This window comes from Salmo salar, chromosome ssa13 (assembly GCF_905237065.1).
Source record: "Salmo salar chromosome ssa13, Ssal_v3.1, whole genome shotgun sequence".
In the NCBI taxonomy this organism is placed as follows: domain Eukaryota; kingdom Metazoa; phylum Chordata; class Actinopteri; order Salmoniformes; family Salmonidae; genus Salmo; species Salmo salar.
Window position 1 is genome coordinate 40,089,014 of NC_059454.1, and position 12,681 is coordinate 40,101,694.

The window sequence follows — 12,681 nt, forward strand, 5'->3', positions numbered from 1 at the left end:
TTACAATATTTCTATCAGCGTGCACAAAACATTCCCGCAATGTTTTTAGAATGTTATCCCTATGTTCCCAGAATGATACAATTACATTTTGAACAGTCCATGGAGGTTTATTTCATGTGTTAGTGTTATCTTACTGTTGAGGAAGTTAGTTGTACAAAAATGTAGAAACACATATGGCAATTATTTGGAATCACATGACAATTTATTAGGCATTTATTGTACAAATGTAGATTTTACCGTAGTTTGTTGATAGTTGTAAGTGAGGATCGAACCTACGAACTTTGGAGTGTTATTTCTGGAATGAATCCAGTGCATCACAGGGATGGGACTAACACAAATACACAAGCTGTTCACACCTTTACTCTGTCTTCCAAGTTGTGGTCTTTGTCTTTGCAAAAGAGGATACAAATAAGTATCCTCTATTCTTTCTTACTCTAACAATCTTCTTTATATACTGTAAAGTTGGGATGTTTTGACTTTTATTTTCACTACAAACTTGATTTCAGAAATCATGTAAAAATGTTGCCTGGCAGATTGCGGTGAGGGGTATATAAACTCAGCAAAAAAAGAAACGTCCTCTCACTGTCAACAGCGTTCATTTTCAGCAAACTTAACGTGTGTAAATATTTGAATGAACATAACAAGATTCAACAACTGGAACAAACTGAACAAGTTCCACAGACATGTGACTAACAGAAATTGAATAATGTGTCCCTGAACAAAGGGGGGGGGGGGTAACAGTCAGTATCTGGTGTGTCCACCAGCTGCATTAAGTACTGCAGTGCATCTCCTCCTCATGGACTACACCAGATTTGCCAGTTCTTGCTGTGAGATGTCACCCCACTCTTCCACCAAGGCACCTGCAAATTCCCTGACATTTCTGGGGGGAATGGCCCTAGCCATCACCCTCCGATCCAACAGGTCCCAGACGTGCACAATGGGATTGAAATCCGGGCTCTTCGCTGGCCATGGCAGAACACTGACATTCCTGTCTTGCAGGAAATCAGGCACAGAACGAACAGTATGGCTGGTGGCATTGTCATGCTGGAGGGTCATGTCAGGATGAGTATGCAGGAAGGGTACCACATGAGGGAGCAGGATGTCTTCCCTGTAACGCAAAGCGTTGAGATTGCCTGCAATGACAACAAGCTCAGTCCACACCGCCCCAGACCATGATGGACCCTCCACCTCCAAATTGATCCCGCTCCAGAGTGCAGGCCTCGGTGTAACACTCATTCCTTCGACGATAAACGCAAATCTGACCATCACCCCTGGTGAGACAAATCTTCGACTCGTCAGTGAAGAGCACTTTTTGCCAGTCCTGTCTGGTCCAGCGACGGTGGGTTTGTGCCCATAGGCGACGTTGTTGCCAGTGATGTCTGGTGAGGACCTGCCTTACAACAGGCCTACAAGCCCTCAGTCCAGCCTCTCTCAGTCTATTGCGGACAGTCTGAGCACTGATGGAGGGATGGTGCGTTCCTGGTGTAACTCACGCATGTGTGAGGTTTGGATGTACCGATCCTGTGCAGGTGTTGTTACACATGGTCTGCCACTGCGAGAACGATCAGTTGTCCGTCCTGTCTCCCTGTAGCGCTTTCTTAGGCATCTCACAGTACGGACATTGCAATTTATTGCCCTGGCCACATCTGCAGTCCTCATGCCTCTTTGCAGCATGCCTAAGGCACATTCACGGAGATGAGCAGGGACCTTGGGCATCTTTCTTTTGGTGTTTTTCAGAGTCAGTAGAAAGGCCTCTTTAGTGTCCTAAGTTTTCATAACTGTGACCTTAATTGCCTACCGTCTCTAAGCTGTTAGTGTCTTAACGACCGTTCCACAGGTGCATGTTCATTAATTGTTTATGGTTCATTGAACAAGCATGGGAAACAGTGTTTAAACCCTTTACAATGAAGATCTGTGAAGTTATTTGGATTTTTACGAACCGTACTTTGGATCATAATTTAAGGATTTTAGTACAAAGGGAAATCTACTAGAAATATTAGGATCCTGTTGGCGCAGCAGACTAAGTAGCCTACAAGGCTTGAAGATGGCAGTTTGTACATTCAAATCTACTTAATTACCGTTCTTTAAAATAGCTATAGTTATGTTAGGACAATACCCTAATAAAATATAATGATGTAAGAAGATTGAAATGCCGTTTGTTTAAAAGTTTGGCAATTTCATATAATAATGTTACATTACACATCAATATTAGCAGAACATTATTATGCATTATCATGGAAGTACAGTGGATATAAAAAGTATACACACCCCTGTTAAAATGCCAGGTTTTTGTGATGTAAATGAATGAGACAAAAATAAATCACGTCAGAACTTTTTCTACTGTTAATGTGACATATAATGTGAACAATTCAATTGAAAAACAAACGGAAATCTTCGAGGGGGAAAAATGAAAAATAGAAACCTTGCAATAACCTGGTTGCATAAGTGTTCACACCCTCTTATAACTGGGGATGTGGCTGTGTTCATAATTAACCCATCACATTCAAACTCATGTTAAATAGAAGTCAATACACACCTGCCATCATTTAAAGTGACTCTGATTAATCACAAATAAAGTTCAGCTGTTCTAGTAGGATTTTCCTGACATTTTCTTAGTTGCATCTCAGAGCAAAAGCCATGGTCCGCAGAGAGCTTCCAAAGCATCAGAGGGATCTCATTGTTGAAAGATATCAGTCAGGAGAAGGGTACAAAAGAATTTCCAAAGCATTACATATACCATGGAACACAGTGAAGACAGTCATCATCAAGTGGAGAAAATATGGCACCACAGAGACATTACCAAGAACTGGATGTCCCTCCAAAATTTATGAAAAGACGAGAAGAAAACTGGTCAGGGAGGCTTCCAAGAGGCTTACAGCAACATTAAAGGAACTGCAGGAATTTCTGGCAAGTACTGGCTGTGTGCTACATGTGACAACAATCTCCCGTATTCTTGATATGAATGGGCTATGGGGTAGAGTGGCAAGACGGAAGCCTTTTCTTACAATGAAAAACATCCAAGCCCGGCTGAAGTTTGCAAAAACAAACAACAAGTCCCCCAAAAGCACGTGGGAAAATTTGTTATGGTCTGATGAAACCAAGGTTGAACTTTTTGGCCATAATTCCAAAAGGTATGTTTGGTGCAAAAACAACACTGCACATCAACCAAAGAACACCATACCCACAGTGAAGCATGGTGGTGGCAGCGTCATGCTTTGGGGCTGTTTTTCTTCAGCTGGAACTGGGGCCTTAGTCAGGGTGGAGGGAATTATGAACAGTTCCAAATACCAGGCAATTTTGGCACAAAACCTTCAGGCGTCCGTTAGAAAGCTGAAGATGAAGAGGAAGTTCACCTTTCAGCACGACAACGACCCAAAGCACACATCCAAATCCACGAAAGCATGGCTTCACCAGAAGAAGATTAACGTTTTGGAGAGCCAAGACCTGAATCCAATTGAACATCTCTGGGGTGATCTGAAGAGGGCTGTGCACAGGAGATGTCCTTGCAATCTGACAGATTTGGAGCGCTTTTGCAAAGAAGAGTGGGCAAATATTGCCACATCAAGATGTGCCATGCTAGTAGACTCCTACGCAAAAAAGACTGAGTGCTGTAATAAAATCAAAAGGTGCTTCAACAAAGTATTAGTTTAAGGGTGTGCACACTTATGCAACCAGGTTATTGTGAGTTTTGTTTTTTAAATTTTTCCCCCTCAAAGATTTCAGTTTGTTTTTCAATTGAATTGTTCACGTTATAGGTCACATTAAAGGTGGAAAAAGTTCTGACATGATTTATCTTTGTCTCATTATTTTACATCACAAAAACCTGGCATTTTAACAGGGGTGTGTAGACTTTTTAAATCCACTGTATGTTTTTAGAAAAATGATGGATCATCATGTCATAACCTTACAGAATATCTTTATGAGAACAATGTAGGAATATTCCCTGCTTGTTGTTATGGGTGTTTTGAATAACATATCCATCAACATTAGCAGAACATTTAGTTGTGCCAGTATGTTCTAAGAACATTACCGGAACATTTTGTCATTACATTACTTGGAAAGCCAATGAGAACATTTGGGGAATGTTCTGTGGTGGTTGTTACAGATGTTGTGCACAACATTTTAGTGAACGTTAGGAGAACATTCAAAGGATATTTTACTTAAAACATGTCCTTTGTTAGATAAAACCCTAACTAGAACTTAATAGGAATCTTACATAATGTTCTGGGAATGTTCCTGGTTTGCTGGGAAGGGTCTAACGAAATTTCCATATCAACAATCGAAATGACTGAAAATGTGTCTTGTCATAATGAAATTCTAGCTTGATAAATCAAATGCATTCAAAGGAATGCTGTCTCTTCTCATGATTCAACAGTACAACCCGCAGTGACAGTGATGTAGAAGACACAGCAGAACCCCATGTCATTTAGTTTATTCTGCATGTACACAGCAGGCCAACAGACATGTGGGAGACGCATCCCTTGGTTCCACTTTCACACTGACACAAAATGTCATTCCCATTACATCGACAAAGCAAAAGTAAATGTCCAAGATGTGTAAAAGTCTGGTAAAAAGTATTAATTGGTAATGACGTTTCAGACAAGTGGACAGTCCTGTACTCACTGTTAGCCTGCCCGACAGTTGTCAGTAAGGGATATGGTGGTTGCCTGTCATGTCTTGTAGAGGTATGCTGCCTCTGTCTGGTCTGAACGTTCATTATGGTTGGCGTTCCGCTCTTCGAACCCTCCAAACAGAGCCTTACATTATTCCAACTTGGAATTTTATTTGAGGTGCAGTATAGTCCATTTGTCAGGTTGTTTTTGCTAGCTAGCTCCGAGTTTGATCAGTTCAAGGGACGTGAGCGCCAAATTATGTAGCTTACCCCAGGCAATACCACACAACATGTTTAGGCAATACTCATGAGCAAAATATGAAATCGGCTCAATGCAATAAATGAAACTACTTCAAGCTAGGCAAAGCAGCGACGCATATACTGACCCTGTCCATTAACATTGACTGGAGTCAGGAATGTCCGCAGCGTCATCTATTTGAATGGATGTGAATGGCTAGAAAGGAAAGCATGAACACCCTGGCGCAATTCCTCAGGTTTTGATGCAGTTTCAGCACATTTTTCGATTTTGAGCATAAAAACCACCATAATCATTAAGAAAAAACATTAAATAACATTTTTTTATTTTATATAATTGTATCTTTTATTTGGCTTTTCATAACAGTTTTTGTTTTCTAAATTAGATTATCACAGGGTAAGCACTGCCTACCCTGCCTACCCTGATTGCACGTCACTGTGCTATGCAAAATTATGTAGTGGGTGCTGTCCAACACTCGGATGCAATCTCACTCCGGAGTGTCAGAACATTGTTGTCTGATGAGCGAAAGAAAAATATGCAGTCACGCTCCCCGGAAAACCTGGCATCACTGAAAACCAGTCAAGTAAAAAATTGTTTGCACAGTCGTACTAGAACACCCCCAACACATCTGTTAAAATGGCCAATAAGCAAACTAAACTGTGTCAGTGGTGTGTGTGTTTGAAGAGACTAGCTTCCAGCTTTTATCCTCTGTGTTGACTCACAGTATAGTAGGCTGTCCGAAGGTCACAACTGTTTGTCTACACTTCACACGCCTGACTGGAGATAGGTTTTCAGTCTTTCAGGCGGGATGATAATAAGCTTGAGGAAGTAACTTCCATTCATTTGGTCTCAATCTCATCATGTGTACAAAATGTTTTTAGATTTAATTGCCACACACTCTCTAGTAGTAAACATGATCCGGCTAAAAGGAAGGCAACTGCCGTCCATTCCCCAAGTGATTCATTTGGCCTTCATGTAACCCCTTATGCTGGCATTGCTGACAGTCGATCCCCAATAATAAGGTTAGTCACTAAAAGATAAGAGCAAAGAGTCAAGCCTTGATTTGCTGTAGTCGGGTATTGGTTCCCTAAACATGGCTGCCTCCATAGAAATAGAATTACTAGAACGGAAATTCCCTTTCAAGTCACTGGGTCTGTAATGGGTGAACTGGTGGCCATATTGAGTGGACCCATAGGTGTTCCAGTTGAATTGCCATGGTCTGATGAGCTTTTCCTGTTCTAGCAAATTATATTTCTATGGCTGCCTCTGTCTCTGTGGCTGCAACTTCAGTGCCACTGCTTGATTAAGCTATCAGTCCTGGAAATCTACAGTACCGGGAGAGAATACAGTACAGCAGCCAATCAGTGTCTACATCATGGACAGGTCACAGGGTTTGTTGAACATACTCCAACATACGCTCCATTGCGTAATGATGATAGTGTTGGAGAGGTCCATCCTCCATGTTCCTTCCCCCTCCTCCCTCAACCCCTTTCTGTACTGTAGGCTACCGCACGCTGTCATATGTTTCCACTGGACAGAGTCCCACTTCCATGATGTGCTCTGTTTGTCCAGGCCTGTAGTGTGTAGCCACAATTGACACTACAACCTCAAATTCAAACAAAATCTCTTCATTCATATGTACCAAGTAATTGCCCCATATTAATGTCGACACAAATCTAATATTCAGACAAATATTTAAAGTGCACAATGAGGAAATATGTTTTTTTTTTATTAGCCGGTACTAGTCTCATTGTAATCAGTCAACAATTACCTTGTGACTTCAGAGCAAACATCAACCAGAGATCAAACAGACTACCCCAAAATGACCTACCACATAGTGTGTAACATCATGTCATAATAATGCCATGCTCTGTCTCCTGTCCTACAGCCAGTCCTCTACCCACTACGCCAACATGACCTGTCAGTACCACAGTGTGTAACATCATGTCATAATGTCATGTTCTCTCTTCCATCTCACAGCCCAGCGTTCCGCCCATGAGTTGCCCATGGTGGATAAACAAGACATGGACAGCTGTTCTGTCCTGGGAGGTCAGCAGATGATTCTGACGGGACAGAACTTCAGCTCCGACTCCAAGGTCATCTTTATGGAGAAAACCCATGGTGAGTATTACTCAATATGAGTCAACACCTCTGGGGGTGGAAGTGGATGATGGTGGCATGGACCATATTCTATATGATGTCCCACCTCATCTATTAAAAATGTTACGGTTATTTTGCTAGAGTGAAATGTTTGCCGGTATTCTTCTGACCGTTGTTAGATTCTGTTGAGAAAAAAAACACTCACTCATACACCAGTAGCGTTGAAAACGTTTTGGGAATTTTCCATTGGAAAACTGTGGGAATGTGGAAAACTTTACATAGGAATATATGGGTATTTATTCACTTTTTAGCTTTTTGCAAGTATTTACCCTTATAAACCAGCCATGATAATCAGATGTAGACAGTTATTACCCATGCCCATTTAGAGGCCATTTACTTTACAGCCCTATATTATTATTATTACTCTGGTTGATCATGTCTCCACAAATTTCGCTCACTAGTGCCACAGCACCACATTGAATTTAATGTATAGCTCTGCCATGCTGCGTTTTACCTATGAATAATTTGCATGATCCATCAGATAAGGCAGCAGCCTCACTCTCCAGTGCCCTCTCCTTCCTCGCCTGTTATCCATGTGTTATGTTATCATTATGCTGTTTTTTTTGTTGTGCATGGAATAGGACCTCTGTTAAGGAATAGGACCGCTGTTAAGGAATAGGACCTCTGTTAAGGAATAGGACCTAGCGGAATATGACCTAACGGTTAAGAGCGTTAGGCCAGTAACCGAAAGATCGCTGGTTCAAATCCCCGAGCCGGCAAGGTGAGCAAGGCAGTTAACCCCCAACAACAACTTCTCCCTGGGCGCCGATGACGTGGACGTCGATTAAGGCAGCCCCCCCCCGCACCTCTCTGATTCAGAGGGGTTGGGTTAAATGCGGAAGACACATTTCGGTTCAATGCATTCAGTTGTGCAACTGACTAGGTGTCACCTTTCCCTACACAAAACTGTAGACGAGCTTCAAATACCTCAGTACGTTAGGGGGGAAAAACGTGATACTAGGCTTACTTGTGATATCACAGTACCAGAATTCTACCTAAAGTGCGCATTTACTAGTGTGTGTACTACTGCATTCTTATTGGTTTGCTCAATCCATTATTAGTTAGGCCTTGTGACACAATTATTTAACTTGTACATTGGAATGGCAGAATCACCATTACGAGATAGTCTCAGATATTGCTGTATTAATCAATGTGATTGAGTAATAGTGACAAAGGCCACCATACTTTCTGTCTGTCATTTGAATCCTGACCTTTCCTCCTCACCCACCGCTCAGATATTTGCATGACATTCCAATTCCTTCTGATACCGAACAATGCCACCCCTTTTAGGATAAGAAGCTTATCACAGCAAGATAGGTTTTATTGTAGGTTTATTTTAGAACTTCACACAATTATTTAACAAGCTTACTAAATTATTAGTATATTGTGCTTCATTGACAGCTTACAGGATTGTATGCTGAGGAGATGTGCTTTGTTATAGTTGTCAGTCACAGTTTTCAGTACAGTCTTTGTTGTCCTGCTCTCTGTCGCCACTCCTCAATACAGACTGTCTGTGTAGTGAGGGAAATATAATTTATGTCACCTCATTGCACCTCAATATCCTCAATACTGAGTCCAGAGAGAAGAGTGGTCCTCATTGATCCATCTACAGCACTTACGGCAGCTACTTGGTTTACCTTGGCAGTCGTCACCCAAACACTAACCATAACACCAGCTCTTATAAAGCCAGATGCACAACCTAGGGACTATTCTAATGTAACTATTTATTCCTGGTTAGCTGTTATGTTATGTTTTTGTTATATATAGTTTGGCCATCCAGGTTTTGTTTATAACCTTCCATAAATCAGATCTAGGTTTTTATTTATGGTCCTTTAGTTGTTGTTGTTAATAGCCCTCAGAAGTCTCTGGACTGCATGGGACGGCAGAAGAGTAGCCTAGTGTTTAGATGCTCTATCTGTTACTAGTCTGTTAGCATAATGGTTGTGACTCATTACATCCATGGCCTGTCTGAGGGCTGAGTATGGGGAGCTTTGAGACATGGGCTTTCCGGGGGCTGAGTGTGGGGAGCTATGATACGTGGGCTCTCTAGAGGGCTGCTTTAGCTAGAACTTGGACCTTGTATCTGTCCAGGTTTTTAAATTTTTTTTATCAAGGCTTTCCTGCTGCCGGGCTACGACACACTGCTCTAATGGCTAGTATTGGAGACGGAAATAAAAAAAAGTAGATCTACGTAGAAGAGGGATTGCCATTGTTTTGGAGAGGTTCTCCATGTGACCCAGAGTTCTGGAACAGTAAGACTGTGAAATCCCTTTGAATGGGACACAACTGGCTCTGGCCTTCTCTGGCTCTAGGAGACACACGTGCACACACACACACACACACACACACACACACACACACACACACACACACACACACACACACACACACACACACACACACACACACACACACACACAGCTGGCTTCGGCTGGGGCTCCTCTGGCTCCATCTCATGGACTTGGCTCCACGAGGGGAGGGGAGGAGGGTTCCATAAGACATTATTTGAAGGTCCGTAATCAACCATTTATAAGGCATTAATAAATCGTTACTCCCACATGAACCATTTACTAATCATTCGTAAAGTATTTTTGCAGTCCCTAATCTAAAGTGAGTGCTATTTATACTGTAAATGTTTTTGAGTGACCAGTGTCAATTCTCACAAAAATGAGGGTGTAATGATTAATAAATGGTGGGCAAATGGTTTGTAAATGCCTTATATATGGTTTATTATGGACCCTTAACATAAAGTGTTACCGAGGATTCCCACAGTCAAGCCAAGCTGGGCCTCTTCAACTCTTTCTGGCTGCCTCCATTCCTAATTACCAGAGAAAAACGAAAAGACAAGGGGTATCCTGTAGAGTAGTTTTGGAACAAAACGCAAACAAATGTAAAACGCCAAGAAAGCAACAGTCATCACCTGTCGTTACTCTGTACTGAAACGGAGCGAGTTGATCATAAAACGAGAGAAAAATAAAATAAAGATAACTTGGCAAGACGTATGGAATCCCCCTTTCTCCTTCTGACTCATTTCAGCCATATGCGTTTAATTTGCAGTCTGACATAAAGGTTTCCCACATAGCATTAAACAGATATCCGGCTGCTAAATACTGGATTTATTTTCTTTTGAGAAAATGCTTAAGCTGTTTATTTTTAATAGAGAGCAAATCTAGTTGAAATGTCTAAAATGTTGATGATAACAAAAAAACATTTGGGGTTATTTGTGTGTTTCGGTTGACATGTTGTCATTTTGTTATCTTTTGAAAGTTTATGATCATCAATGACAAGAAGTCATCATCAGCGTAATTTCTAACACCTGAGTTGTTGACCTATACTCTTTTTCCAGTTAACTGTAAATGACTGCAATATGATGTAATAACATTAAATGACACAGCTAAATGCAGATAGCAGCAACAATACCTGTGTTGTGATTTACCCAAATGTTCAACACATTAATGTTACGTTATTGAGCAAGACCTAACCTTGAGGTATCAAGTAATACCCTACAGCGCATCTTCATGACCCAGAATTATAATCTTATACTCTGCAAAAATTCAATCTGAGTTCATGATTTATTTTTCTTATTATTTTTATTTCTATCTTGGGAAAGACCATAAAAAAAACTTTACAAGGTAAAGAAGAAAATAACATCTCTGAACTTAAAGGAAAACTTCACCCAAAAAGTATATTTTGGTATTTGTTTCATTATTCCATTGTTAACATAGTCTCAAAAGATATGTAACTTCCAAAACACAGAAATCATCCCTGTATGATGCATTTTGCATCATATGATTCTGCGTTTTACATCATATAATGCAACATTTATCATACGGGGATGCTTTCTGTATTTTGAAAGTTACGTATCTTGAAAACTTGATAGCTGACAAGCAAAACGTTTTGGGACTATGTCAACAATGGACTAATGAAACAAATACTAAAACATAGCTATTGGGTGGAATTTTCCTTTAAGCAAAAATATGATCTTTTACAGTTGAAGAGAGCCAACAACTGTAGGTTAAACTCAAATTAAGCATACTATTTAATGGATAATAAAGCTGTTAAACAGCCCTCACAAAACGAATACATGCCACACCATTTATAATTTTTAAAGATAAGGATACAAATGCTTTAATTAGAAACAACAATGCTATTAATTACAATTTTAAAAGCTTCCATGAAAATCTATAGAAATCTGAATGAAATAACCTTCTTAGACTCAATAACCCTGAAGCAACTATCAGCAGACAAAAAATAATCACAAAAAATAGAAATCCCCCAAAATGAAATATTAAACATTGTTAAAACCTTTGCGCAGAGAAAATCTCCAGATACGGATGGCTTTCCCATAGAATTTTATTTGACATTCTGGGACAAAGAAGCACCCCTATTTACTCAAATGACAACACACGTCACTCAATTAAGTGCTTCCGAGTTCCATGTATCAAATGGTTATTTCAGTTGTATTAAAACCAGGAAAATCTGTGGAGTCCCCTGTAGATTACAAGACCCATATGTTTAATAATACATTTTGACAATTACATAATAACAAAACTCATAAGTAACAGAATGGCAAAAGTCTTACCAGACAAACAGGGTTTATTAAAAATGTATTCACTATAATACAATACGCAAAAAAACAAGATGTAGATTTATCACTTATGGCTGTTGATGCCTAAAAGGCTTTAGACCGTCTTGTATGGCCTTTTCTATTCCAAACTTTGGAAGCCTTCAACTTTCCAACTGAAATAATACATTTCATAAAAAATATTATATAAATATCCTAAAGCAAAAATATATAAAAAATAATACATCATCTGCTGAAATTGCTTTAGAAAGGGGCACGAGACAGGGATGTCCATTCTCCCCCCTCCTGTTTGTACAGGACCCAAACGTAACAGGTATCAGTATCGGTAAACATTAATATCAACTAAAGTTATTTGCCACCGATCTGTTGATATACAATGACTAATTTTGAAAACTCAACGCCCCCCTTGTTAAAAATATTTTCAGAATACTCAAATATCAGGATATAAAATGAATGTGGAAAAACTGAAATAATGGCAATAGGAAAAATATGATCTACAGCAATCCTTTAAGTTGACCACAAAAAATCTTAAATACTTAGGATGCTTAATATGTGACAACAAATATATAAAGATAATTAAATGGAGCAATCTTCCCAGAAATCTGAATAAAACTCTTTAGAATGGCATGCTTAACAAAGGTTCTATATTTGGTAATACCAATTACCCCACCGAATACATTCGGTACAAAAAGTATACTCGGCCATAAGACTTTATATGGGCAAATAGAATACATCAAATCAAATCAAATCAAATGTATTTATATAGCCCTTCGTACATCAGCTGATATCTCAAAGTGCTGTACAGAAACCCAGCCTAAAACCCCAAACAGCAAGCAATGCATGTGAAAGAAGCACGGTGGCTAGGAAAAACTCCCTAGGAAAAACTCCCTAGAAAGGCCAAAAACCTAGGAAGAAACCTATAGAGGAACCAGGCTATGAGGGGTGGCCAGTCCTCTTCTGGCTGTGCCGGGTAATATTATAACAGAACATGGTCAAGATGTTAAAATGTTCATAAATGACCAGCATGGTCAAATAATAATAATCATAGTAGTTGTCGAGGGTGCAACA

The 12,681-nt window shown here is 40.0% G+C and overlaps 1 protein-coding gene across 3 annotated transcripts in view; it reads left to right on the forward strand.

Moving 5' to 3' along the window:
- The window catches only part of LOC106567114 (nuclear factor of activated T-cells, cytoplasmic 2), a 53,696-nt gene that overhangs the window by 20,467 nt on the left and 20,548 nt on the right, over positions 1–12,681 (forward strand). For all 3 annotated transcript variants that reach the window (XM_014136028.2, XM_014136026.2, XM_014136027.2), the window contains exon 6: positions 6,849–6,989. In XM_014136028.2, the coding sequence (XP_013991503.1) occupies positions 6,849–6,989 (141 nt within the window). The remainder of the gene's footprint in view (positions 1–6,848; positions 6,990–12,681) is intronic.